Here is a 12,646-nt window from a genome sequence, read left to right as displayed (position 1 = left end):
CAAAACCCTAAGTGTTACAATCAGCAAAACATCAGACAAACCCAAACAGGAGGATATTCTACAGGATACCTGCTCCCAAAGACAGCCTAGGCCAAGGAAAAAAAAGGGAAAGGCTGAGAAACTGTCACAAAGGAGGCTAGGGAGACAAGTAAATACAATGTGGTACTCTGGAATGGATCCTGGTACACAAAGAGGACATCAATGCAAAAACTGGTAAACAGAGTATGGAGTTTAGCTAATGTAATAGACCAATATCAGTTTTTTAGTTTTGACAATGTACCATGGTAGTATGCTAACAGGGGAAAATGGGTAAGGGTTTCCTGAAAACTCTGTTCTACCTCTCAACTTTTCTGTAAATCTTAAGTTACCCTAAAATAAAAAGTGTATTTAAAAAATTGGGGCTACTCCTGCTCCTTCTATGTAGTTGTGGCACACTGATCTGACCATGAAACCATTTACCTGGGAGTTTAGGGCCACTGCACTGATTAACATGTAGAGAAGCACAATACAGTGTATCTGCAAAACTTGGTTGGGTTCAGAATATGAAGTTAATATCATATACTCTCCCCATTCCCAACCCCCTTAATACACCAGAGACATAGCTTTTTATTAAAAAACTTTTTTTAATTGGTTTACAAAGGAGCTACAGACTACATTGAAACTAATCTTTGTACAAAAGGCCAAAAAAAAAAAAAAAAGCCCCATAAAACACCCAGAGACAAAAGGTAGGGGGGAGAGACAAGAAGATACAAAGGGATCAAGAAGAAACGTAGAGACGAGATTAGCATCATACATACATAAGAGTGGAGGGGGAAAAGAGAGCAAGATGAGAGAGCATTTAAAAGTATTTACCCACACAGCCCTGGTGATTACTGGATTGGAACCAACAACAAACACAGCATGAGATTAAGAGGTTTAAAAAGGCAACAGTGGTATGGAGACTGGTTATTGCCAGTGTTAAGAAAAAGAAATAAATTTTTAGGCACCAGAGATTGGAGCACCACCCTTCCTCCCCAGAGAATGACAGACTTGGGAAGAGGAAGCAGGCCCTGGGTCAGCTGCCACTAGTGTATAGAAGGTGTCTCCTAAAGTCAATCTCAGCATATTTTTTCCAAAGTCTTTGTGCCCTAGACTCTAGGTAAGGGTATGGGATGTCACTGGGACAAAGGGATGATCAGAAATATGAAGACCTGCCCTTATCCACAATGTTCAAGAGCAGTTGCTGGGAAAGTGGAGGACAGTGTAGACAAAGTCCATTCCCCTGTGAAGAAGGCACAGTGTAATTCCTGAAGGCGGAGAAAAACACACACCCCAGGAGAGGTATCAACAAAATCCTCACTACCTGCAGCTCCAGTCTCACTTCATTTGTTATGCCTTTTTCTGACACTGAGTTGGGACTAGGGGAGTTGAGGGACAGATCAATATACCTCTCTACTCCCTTAGCAGAGACAAACCAGACTGGGGCTGTTTGATAATGAGGAAGGGGAAATGCGACAAAATACTCCTCTTTCAAATGAACGTTGCGGGGGAAATCTTTATGGGTTTGGGGAAGTCAGAGTGGAGATGTAGGGGAGTAATGAAGCCAGGGGCTCTCCCCTTCTTTCCTTTCCCAGCCTTCAATCTAAGGCAAGTGAGCCAAATCTCGAAGAAGGAATAGGAATTTAAGCTTAAGGCTGCCTAACATCTTCCTGGGGGCTGGTGTTTAGGGAAGGCAGACAAAGAAAAGAAACAGGTCAACCTCAAAGCTGGTTTGCTCATCCTCCTAGAAGAGGTCTGTACCCTGGAGTAGAGCCAAAAGAGACACTAGAGAGAGCACAGTCTCCCAAACAAAAGTAACAACCTGCCCATATTTTACCAGCAGTTTTCAAAAGCAATGTTTTCCGGGGTTGGACAAGTGCCATATCCTCCTCCCTTCCCCCAAAGCTACTGCTGCCACCTTTCATCCTTATTCTGCAGCTCTTGTAAGGGAGTTAAAACTCGAGATTTTTTTTTTTCCTCCCAACTCCAAGAGCCTACCTAGCTTCGGTGAGGGAGAAAGAGAGCTATGCAAAAGGCCCCTCACTTGGGGCAGCCAGACTGTCCTCATTTTCTTGGTACCTGATCCCCAAAACTCTTCTGATCTGATCCCAAGGTCTAAAAGGCATCAGGGCACTGAAAATTTAATGAAAACTTTAAGCAAGTAGCACCAGGGCTCCCCCAAAGCATAACAGGGGCCGGATTAGCGCCCCCAGAAGAACCTCTCAAAAAGTATATAAATTTATTGCCTCCTAGCAAAGATCTGCAGCTTCCAGTATTCACACAATGTGAAGATATTAACAATACAAAATATATTCTGAAAGTCAAACACCTGCAGTTCATAGTGCTTTCTCAGATTTGTTAAAAAAATACAATGCTTAGTTTCCTATATAGGATATACAAAAGCAAAAAATATATATATATATATATGTATATAGTAGAAATAAATCAGCCATAGTAATTTACAGCTTTTGTCTCCAACCCTCCCCTAATCATAATTTTTACCCCACACTTCAGTCTATACTTTCTGGGATCTAAGGTTTAATTTATTCTGAGCCAGGCTGAGAAATATTCATTAAATTGCATTCTATGTAGCGCCCACAGAATGCCAGCTGGGAAGTCCCTGAAGGAAGATGGTGTGGGTTATTACTGCTCTGGGTAGAAAGTGACACAAATGATAAGCAAATAAATGTGAACGGGCAGCCTGAAAGGACAAAAGAATGAGTATTTTAATATCACCACGCCTCTGTACATCCCCTACCCTACAAAGTTTGGTCACTTAAAAAACTCATGAAAAAAATTCAGAATCAATATGCGTATCTATTACATTAATTTCTGCTGGCCAAAAGTTCAGCGAAAGGGGATTTTTTTTCAGTAATGAGCTCCTGACTCAAGGAATGTAGGCTCCTAACTTCCTGTGGAAAAGACGGAGTGGCTCACTGCTGCTAAGAGACAAAAAGCAGAAGCTGCTTCTGTTTTGGGGCCAAACAAGATACTGGATCTGAAGGTTCCTTGGTGAGAAAGGAATAGAGCAAGTGGAAGGAATTAGATATAAATTCACTCATGGTAATACTAATAAAGGGGGCTGAAGGTGAACAAGCAGCTTCCCAACCAAGAGAGAAACATCATCAGATCACCTTCCAAAAGCTTGTCCTCAGCATCATTAAGGTAGCTTACGTCTAATAATTTTATACTGGAGAAGATTCCATTCCTTGAAATGCTCTAGCAAAATAAAAATACTACACACTCCAGTAAGTTATCTGCCCCTTTCTTCCAAAAATGCCAAAGTACATGATTATGGACATATAATAACCAGTTCTGAGTTCTGCCTTTCAGTGGGAACAAAGGATGTGATAATGGCTGGGCATGGATGATTTTTACATCAGCATTAACAGAATTTGACCTGGGAAAAGTTCCTTGCAATAGTTCCTGAGTGTTAAAAACAGAATTGCATTTGTAAAGAAAGGACCAAATGGAGTGAACTATTGTTTAGAATATTAACAGTTATTATATTTCAGGTTAATCAACAACACAAACTTACCCAAAACCTAATTTGAATGAATTTTATGTAAAATATATAGTAGAATCACAGCATTATCTATTTGCAGACAAGTAAAAAGACTTATGAAAAGAATAAGGACTCTGTTATAGATCTGGATGTTGGTTTCACTTTCAAGCACAAAAACATTTTCTTCTTTAAGAAGTACAGAATATCCCCCATTCATAATTGTAACTAATTTAGCATAAGCAGAGAAGTGACCTCAGGAATATACTTAGTTTTAAGATAGACTTCTAGGTAATGGGCCTGAAAGGCATTTTGATCTGAATTTATTTTCCAACAATTTCAAATATAATTTCTCATCTGTGTGTAGATATATACAGGCATGAACACACATTCACACACACAGTCATACACAAACATTTGCTTTCTATCAGATCAGGTAATTTTTATTGCAGGTCTCTTTTAATATTGGCTAACAGAAAACCTATCCCCAACCTAACAGATTACACACATACACACAGGCATTTCACACTTCCTCACAGTGAAAAGCTCTCTAACAAGATACCAGAAGGTCAAGAGAGACAATGCTTTAATGGCTGGGCCTTGAGGACAATTCTGGTTGCATTTAAATCTCAGTGCCAAATACACTGAGTTCCCTGCCGCTATAATTTTTGGATCAGTCTCTTCTGGAATCAGACCATGGAGAAAACAGGATAATTTATCCCAATCTCTCCTATAAACCACAGTGGTAAGACAAGATTTCTTTTTGTTCTGGGCTATCATTCCCATGATCATGTGCTTCCTTTTTCCCTTAGGAACCACCCAAGTACATACAAGGAAGAACTGAGGGAAAAGATCATAAGAACCACTGTCTTGCCACTAGTACATGCCCTGGAGTTCTGCAGAATGGAAACCCGGAACAGATTCATTGGCTGATGCTCCTTATCAACATAATGGAAAAGAAACTACGGGGATGTTCAAAAAAGGATTTTTGTATTTCCTTTCAGAATATAAACTCAGAAGCCCACACATCAAATCTTAGAGCAATCTTAGAAGACAGCGGGACCAAAATCCAAATATTCCACTAACTCCTGAATTCGACAAATATGAGTCCCTTCCTCTCTGAGCACATCTTTTTTCCTAGTGAAAGCCCCTAACTATTATTTGACTCTTTTCTGACAGTTTATACAAAAAGATCCCAAATTATAACATTCAAAGGGTCTCTTGTACAATTCCACGAAAAGACTTCTGATTCTTGATGCTTAGAGCAGCTAATAAAGGAAGATGTCTATGACTCTCCAGCGCCAAGAAGGTGCCTGCGTCAGTAGTATTTTGAACACTCCCTCCACAGCTACCTGAAGCATCAGCCTTGGCTTGAAGATTTTTCCATTCTGCTGCTGGGACTAAGGTCTTATCGACAGAAATGCCTCATCTGGGGATCACTAACAAAAACAAAACATGAAGTGATCAGGTGAGAGAAGGGGAGACAGAGTTGAGTGTGGAAAGGAGTGCATGAAGCTGATCCCAAATAAAAAGATAAAATTAAGAAAAGAAAAACATTATGTATATATATATAAACTAAAAGCAGAGCATATGAATGTTTAATCTGGTGGAAGCCAAGATAACACCTATAGAAAAGCTTGATGTGTCACAACAAGGCTCAGCCATAGGGAAATAAGGCAATATAAAATAAAAAAAAAATGACCATGGTATTTTGGTCACAGAATGGTCTCCTTCCTCCTCCCAGCCAACCCCTGTGAATGCATCTCTATATATCTTTATATATATATCTATATATATATAATATAGAATCTGTTTTTGTTAAAAAGTATTTCAATGATCATATATATTTATCAAGGCATGATGGCTTTAGGAAAGGGGGGATCCATCATAGGAGAGCTGAGAAGAGAAATACAGGAAGGGGAGGCTGGGGCAAGAAGTGTAAGAAGAAACTGGGGTCAAAAAAATGCTCATCAAAGGGTGGCACCAACAGAACTTTCACTAATGTTTCCCACCTTCAAAAAGGCACTGATGATACAGGTGGGTGCCAGGATCCCATTTCTTCTCTTCTATCCCTCCCTCAATTCTTCCCACCACCATGCATTTTAATGCCTCATGGCTTGCTCTCCCACATGTCTCTTGGACCCATGCTACCTTGCATCCCAGGGTTGACAGGTATGGCCCATATGTCTCTGGCCCCGGGTGCCTAATCTCAGAAGCCATTGCCACTGATATTAATGGACTGCAGATCCGCCACCTGCATGACGTTAATGCCACTGTTGGCAAGACGGGCAATACCCTCTGGACAGATGGCCTCCATGGCTACCATATTGGTGGTAATAAGGGCTGAAGGTGTGGCAGTGCCACTGCCTTCTGAGCCTGCCCCACTGTCCAGGGGCAAAGTGCCCACACTCAGCGCTACACCTGGGCTTCCCTTCTTATTCTGGTGGGTCTTGATATGTTTTGACAGATGGTCACTCCTCATGAAGCGTTTAGGACACTCAGGGCAGGCAAATTTCTTCTCACCTAGGTAACGAAGAAATAGAAGGTAAGAAGATTACATGCCATGAAGTGGGGTTACCTTGACCAATTCACTGCCTTCAAATTACATTAGAGAATAAGACCAGTATTAGAATGTGGTTAAGAACAAGAACATTCTGGCAAATATCCTTCCCTTTTTAGGAGGAAGAAAAATAGATAAAGGCTGGGAAGTACTCAGTAAGGAAGGTAGAAATTGGTCAAAAAAGCAGGACAGAGACTCAAAAGAGTAACAGAGCCCATGTTCCTCCTTCAAAATCCTACTCAAAATCTATCTCCTTCTTTTTTTTTTTTTTGAGTTGGACTCTCACTCTGTCGCCCAGACTGGAGTGCAGTGGCTGCTCCCGGCCACTGCAGCCTCGACCTGCTGGGCTCCGGCGATCCCTCCACCTCAGCCTTCCAAGTAGCCGGAATCACAGGCATGCACTACCACACCCAGCTAATTTTTTTATTTTATTGTAGAGATGAGGTCTCGCCTGCCCAGGCGGGTCTCGAACCTGCGGGCTCAGGCAATCCACTCACCTCAGCCTCCCAAAGGCGCGGGATTATAGGCTGAGCCACCGAGCCCGGCTTATCTCCTTCTTTTTTAAAAGTTTTCTAGATTCTACATTTCCATGTGTGACCCATATATTCAGTTATAAATATAAGCTGAAATTTTAGTTATTTCAGACATATGTATTGTTTATCCATTCTGGTCTATTACTAGTTTCTCTTCCATAGGTTCTTGCTCACCTGTATGTGTGCGTTTGTGCCTCTGTAGCTCATCCGAACGTGTGAAGCGTTTCCCACAGTATGACCAGGTACACATGAATGGCCTCTCGCCTGTATGCCAGCGCAAGTGTGCCCGTAGGTGTGAGGTCTTGCCATATACTTTGCCACAGCCTTGCATGTGGCAAATGTGCTGTTTCTTTTTGCCAGGATCCCCAGAACCCCTGAAAGTAAGGAAACAACCTTTTCATCATACATTTTTAAAACATAAATCAAAGAAGCAAACGGTAACAATCTAATCCGAACTTTTCTTTCTTTCTTTTTTTTTTGAGTTGGAGTCTCACTCTGTTGCCCAGACTGGAGTGTAGTGCCACACTCTTGGCCACCGCAGTCTTGACCTGCTGGGCCCCAGTGATCCTTCCGTCTCAGCCTTCTGAGTAGCTAGAACTACAGGTGCGCACTACCATACCCGGCTAATTTTTTATTTATTGTAGAGACATAGTCTCGTCAAGTTGTCCGAGTGGATCTCAAACCCGCGGGTTCAGGCAATCCACTCGCCTCGGCCTCCCAAAGTACTGGGATTATAGGTTGAGCCACTGAGCCCGGCCTATTTGGTTGTTTTCTAAGAGACAGGGTCTTGGCCAGGCATGGTGGCTCATGCTTGTAGTTTAAGACCAGCCTGGGCAACACAGCAAGACTTTGTCTCTACAAAAAAGTTAAAAAATTAGCGAAGCATGGTGGTGTGTACTTGCAGTCCCAGGTACTCAGATGGCTGAGTCTGGAGGATAGCTTGAGCTCAGGAGTTTGAGGCTGTGGTGAGCCATGATTGTGTCACTGTACTACAGCCTAAGTGACAGAGCAGGATTCCAAATTAAAAACAAAACAACAAAAAACAAGTCTTGCTCTGTTGCCCAGGCTGGAATGCAGGGCTTTAATCATAGCTCACTGAAGCCTCCAATTCCTGCAGTGAAACAATCTTCCCATTTTAGCCTCCTGTGTACTTGGAATTGCAGGTGCACACCACCAGCCTGGCTAAATTAAAAATATATATATTTTCTTGTAGGGATGGAGGTCTCACTTTGCTGCCCAGGCTGGTCTCCAATTTCTGGCTTCAAGCAATTCTCCCACCTTGACCCTCCAAAGCCAGGATTATAGGCGTGAACCACTGTGCGTGGCCTCCTGTTCCTTAATTAAAAAAAAAATTTTTTTTTTGAGTTCAAGTCCCACTCTGTCACCCAGGTTGGTGTGCTCACTACTCATAGCATGCTCACTGCTACTGCAGCCTTAACCTGCTGGGCTCAGATGATCCTTCACCTCAGCCTCCTAAGTAGCTGGAGCTCCAGGCATGCGCCACCACACCTGGATGCTTAATAAATCTTGTTGCTTGTTATGTTTAAAGATATTATTACTCTGATGGTGACCTGTAAAGTTGTGAGGCATTTTTGTGTTTGTCAGGAAGTTTAAGTCTCAATCCAAGTATTTTCCACAGGAAATACTGTTGACTATGGTGGTATTTTTGGCTGCGGACTTACTGAGCAGAGTCCATTTAAGCACCTGGTAGAGAACTTGAAAGAAAATAAAGTATTTTAAGTCGGGCTTGGTGGCTCAGCCTGTAATCCCGTGCCTTTGGGAGGCTGAGGTGAGTGGATTGCCTGAGCCCACGGGTTCGAGACCTGCCTGGGCAACTTGGCGCGACCTCATCTCTACAATAAATCAAAAATTAGCCGGGCATGGTAGTGCGTGCCTGTAGTTCCAGCTGCTTGGAAGGCTGAGGCTGAAGGATCGCCAGAACCCAGCAGGTCGAGGCTGTGGTGGCCCAGAGCGGCCACTGCACTCCAGTCTGGGTGACAGAGTGAGACTCCAACTCAAAAAAAAAAAAAAAAGTATTTTATAATTATAGAACTTTTCTCGCAAAATAACTGTCAAGAGTCAAATGGTAAAGGTTAAAAGCTGAAAAGGCTGGGGCAGTATCATGGACTTCAGAAGAGGAAGATGGGCTAAATAAACATTACAAGAGGAGAATAAAAACCCTTAACTAATTCAAGCTACATTTTAAAAGGCACTATATGGAGCAGATCCTAAGCTCCTCTTAGGAATCAGTACTAAAATGTTTTCTTTTACAATCCCAGAACTTTGGGAGGCCTAGGTGAGAGAACTGTCTGAGCTTACAAATTTGAGACCAGCCTGGGCAATTGGTGAAACCTCATCTTTATAATAAATAAAAAATTAGGCTGGGCTCAGTGGCTCAGCCTGTAATCCCAGTACTTTGGGAGGCTGAGGCAAGTGAATTGCCTGAGCCCACGGGTTCAAGACCAGCCTGGACAACTTGACGAGACCTCTTCTCTACAATAAATCAGCCTGGGCGACGGAGTGGAACTCTGATCACACACACACAAAAAAGCCAGGTATGATGGCGCATGCCTGTAGTTCCAGCCACTTGGAAGGCTGAGGTGGAAGGATCACCTGACCCCAACAGGTCAAGGCTACGGTGGCCATAAGCATGTCACTACACTCCAGCCTGAGCAACAAAGTGAGACTCAAACTCAAAAAAATAAAAAAATAAAAATAAAGTAAAATAAAATGTTTTCTTGCCAAACCAACTTGTTCCATGTATGATCCATTAGTGGGCACTAGGAAAATTTCCAAGAGGGACTTTTCTTGGGTTTTAACAGCACATATGAGGAGAGGAAAATCTCTAACAGAAATAAAATCACATTTAGATGAAAATCAGAGAACTTTCTGCAGAAATATAATCCACTTCAAGCTTTGTAAGAGGGAAACTACCATATTCACTGCTTTTGACCCTGGTCTGCTTTTCCTGTAACATGAAATAAACTACAAACAACTCAAATCACTTTAGTTTTGGTACTTTTCTTGTTTTCTATTTTTGCTTTAGTTTATTGAGACACAACTTTAATAGATCTTTCAAAGGCATTAAGAAGAAGACTTTGGCCAGGCACAGTGGCTCACACCTGTAATCCTAGCACTTTGGGAGAGAGAGGCAAGAGGACTGCCTGAACCCACAGGTTTGTGACCAGCCTGGTCTACTTCAGGAAACTTTGTCTCTACAATTAAAAAAAAAAAAGTGGCCAGGCTCAGTGGCTCAGCCTGTAATCCCAGCACTTTGGGAGGCCGAGGTGAGTGGACTGCCTGAGCCCGCAGGTTTGTGACCTGCCTGGGCAACTTGGCAAGACATCTCTACAATAAAACAAAAATTAGCCGGGAGTGGTAGCGCGCGCCTATAGTTCTAGCTACTTGGAAGGCTGAGGCGGAAGGATCGCCGAAGTCCAGCAGGTTGAGGCTGCGGTGGCCGGGAACGGCCACTCCAATCTGGGTGACAGAGTGAGACTTCAACTCAAAAAAAAAAAAAAATTAGCCACACGTGGTAGCGCGTGCCTATAGTTCCAGCTACTTGAAAGGTTGAGGTGGAAAGATCACCTGAGCCCAGCAGGTCGAGGCTGTGGTGGCCAAGAGTGTCACTGCACTCCAGCCTGGTGACAGAGTAGAGACTCCAACTCAAAACAAACAAACAAACAAACAACACTGTATTCATTAGGTTTCTTTTTCCTTGCAAGACTGTTTTGCAAGCAACCTTGTCAAAACCACCTCAAAATAGACATTTAGTAGCAATCATTATATCAGCTGGCTCCATTTGATTTCCCTATCTTTAAGTGAAAGCAGGTACCTATTAAGACCAATGTCTTAAAATTGATGAAAGGGTCAGAGTTGGAACCAAGAACCTATAATATAACCTATTCAAATGTACTCTACTACCCCTTTGCAACACTGCTGAGTCGAAGATAATAAAAATTAACCTTCCTCCTCTGATCTCTGAATCTTAATTTTTTCATTATACTCCTAAGAGTCTAGCTGGGTCAACTCACCTTCCTTCACTGTCTTTACAGTAGGGGCAGGTGCATGCTTCCCGCCGGGTCCTCCGACCAGCTTGGGGTTGGGGATCTGGGCTGTTCTCTCCCTCCTCTCCACCTGCTGTGTCATCATGTATTCCATCACCACCAGCCCCATGGAGACCAAGCTGAGCTCCATGATCACCTGAAATTAAGGGAGAAACATGGCAAGTTGAGAAGTAGAGAGGTCATCATAGCAATAGGCATCTCAGTGACACCCTGCATTCCCAGCACCACTTCTTCAATGTTTTGACACAACATTCACTGACACCACCCATACATGAAATCTCAAGAATCATCACTGAAAATACAAATTGTCAATAAGCATATAAATATTTTATCAATCTTACTCATTTTTTTTAATTTTTGTAGAGACAAGTTCTCACTATGTTGCCCCAGCTTGTCTCTAACTCCTGGGCTCAAGCAATCCTCTTGCCTTGGTTTCCCAAAGCGCTGGAATTACAGGCAGCTGCCATCACGTCCTGCCTAATAAACTGTTACAGAAAGGTGTCCAACAAATCTATTATTCATTCTCAAGTAACTCTACAGCTAAAATACTATGAAAATAGCCGGGTTCGGTGGCTTAGCCCGTAATCCCATGCTTTGGGAGGCTGAGGTAAGTGGATTGCCTGAGCCTGTGGGTTCGAGACCCACCTGGGCAACTTGGCGAGACCTCATCTCCACAATAAATCAAAAAATTAGCCGGGCGTGGTAGCGCGCAGCTGTAGTTCCAGCTACTTGGAAGGCTGAGGCGGAAGGATCGCCGGAGCCCAGCAGGTCGAGGCTGCGGTGGCCGGGAGCAGATACTGCACTCTAGTCTGGGCAACAGAGTGAGACTCCTACTCAAAAAAAAAAAAAATTCTATTCTCACGCTACATATATGAAGGAGGAGGAGAAGAAGAAGATGAAGAGGGGGGAAACAAGAACTGTAACACAAAATCTTATAATGTGTAATATAAATATTCACTTGTCTATTATCTTGTTTATGTGCTAGGCAAGTTTTATTTTTCTTAGACTTTTTAAAAGTATGTTTGCTATTATTTAATTCAGTTTATCGAAAGCTTACATGGTAAGGTATGTTCCAGGGACTATAGTGGGTTCAAAGATTATAAAATATATATTGTCTTTACCTCACAGGCTGAGCAATCTAATGGAGTTTTCTTAAGCAACCAGAAATTTAGACATTTTTAGTCTCTGTAATAAAATAGCACCTTATGTAGATGGCTTCTTAAAAGTTAATACCATAATTCTTTATTGAGATATTTGCAGTTTTTTATTCTCCTTCATTAGAAATGTGTACATATTTATTGAACTGGGCATAGGTAGTATTACTTGAAAAGAAATATAAGGCTGGGTGTGGTGGTTTATGCCTATAATCCCAGCACTTTGGGAGGCCAAGATGAAAGGATTGCCCTAATCCATGGGTTCGAGAACAGCCTGGGCAACTTGGTGAGAACTCATCTCTACAATAAATCAAAAAATTAGCTGGGTTTGACTGTAATTCCAGCTACTTGGAAAGCTGAGGCAGAAGGATCGCCTGAGCCCAGTAGGTCGAGGCTGTGGTGGCCATGAGCATGCCATTGCACTCCAGCCTGGGTGACAGAGTGAGACTCCAACTCAAAAGAAAAGAAAAGAAAAGAAAAGAAAAGAAATATAGTTAAATCGATTCTACTGATATACATCTCAATCATATTATGCACATATATGGAAAACACTATATATATAGTTAAAATTGTATACATAGTTAAAACTATATATGCTAAACTATATATCAAATCAATGCATACATAAATATACCAAAAAAATACCCTAAATTATATATATATATTTTTTTGAGTTGGAGTCTCACTCTGTCACCCAGACTGGAGTGCAGTGGCCTCTCCCGGCCACCGCAGCCTCGACCTGCTGGGCTCTGGCGATCCTTCCACCTCAGCCTTCCGAGTAGCCGGAATTACAGGCATGTGCTACCACGCCC

The 12,646-nt window shown here is 42.3% G+C and overlaps 1 protein-coding gene across 1 annotated transcript; it reads right to left on the bottom strand.

Moving 5' to 3' along the window:
* Nucleotides 1-603: 603 nt before the first annotated feature.
* On the bottom strand, nt 604-10,816 carry LOC103255477 (transcription factor Sp1-like; the record flags this gene model as incomplete). Its single annotated transcript, XM_008053445.2, has 3 exons — nt 604-6,043; nt 6,788-6,987; nt 10,648-10,816. Coding segments are annotated over 3 exons (683 nt in total), but the record flags the coding sequence as incomplete, so codon positions are not given.
* Between the last annotated feature and the right edge of the window lie 1,830 nt (nt 10,817-12,646).

Source organism: Carlito syrichta, unplaced genomic scaffold (genome assembly GCF_000164805.1).
Source record: "Carlito syrichta isolate Samal-C Ts95f unplaced genomic scaffold, Tarsius_syrichta-2.0.1 Scaffold288164, whole genome shotgun sequence".
Taxonomy (NCBI): Eukaryota; Metazoa; Chordata; class Mammalia; order Primates; family Tarsiidae; genus Carlito; species Carlito syrichta.
Note: the sequence above shows the minus strand (reverse complement) of the source record. Positions and strands in the feature narration are given on the sequence as shown.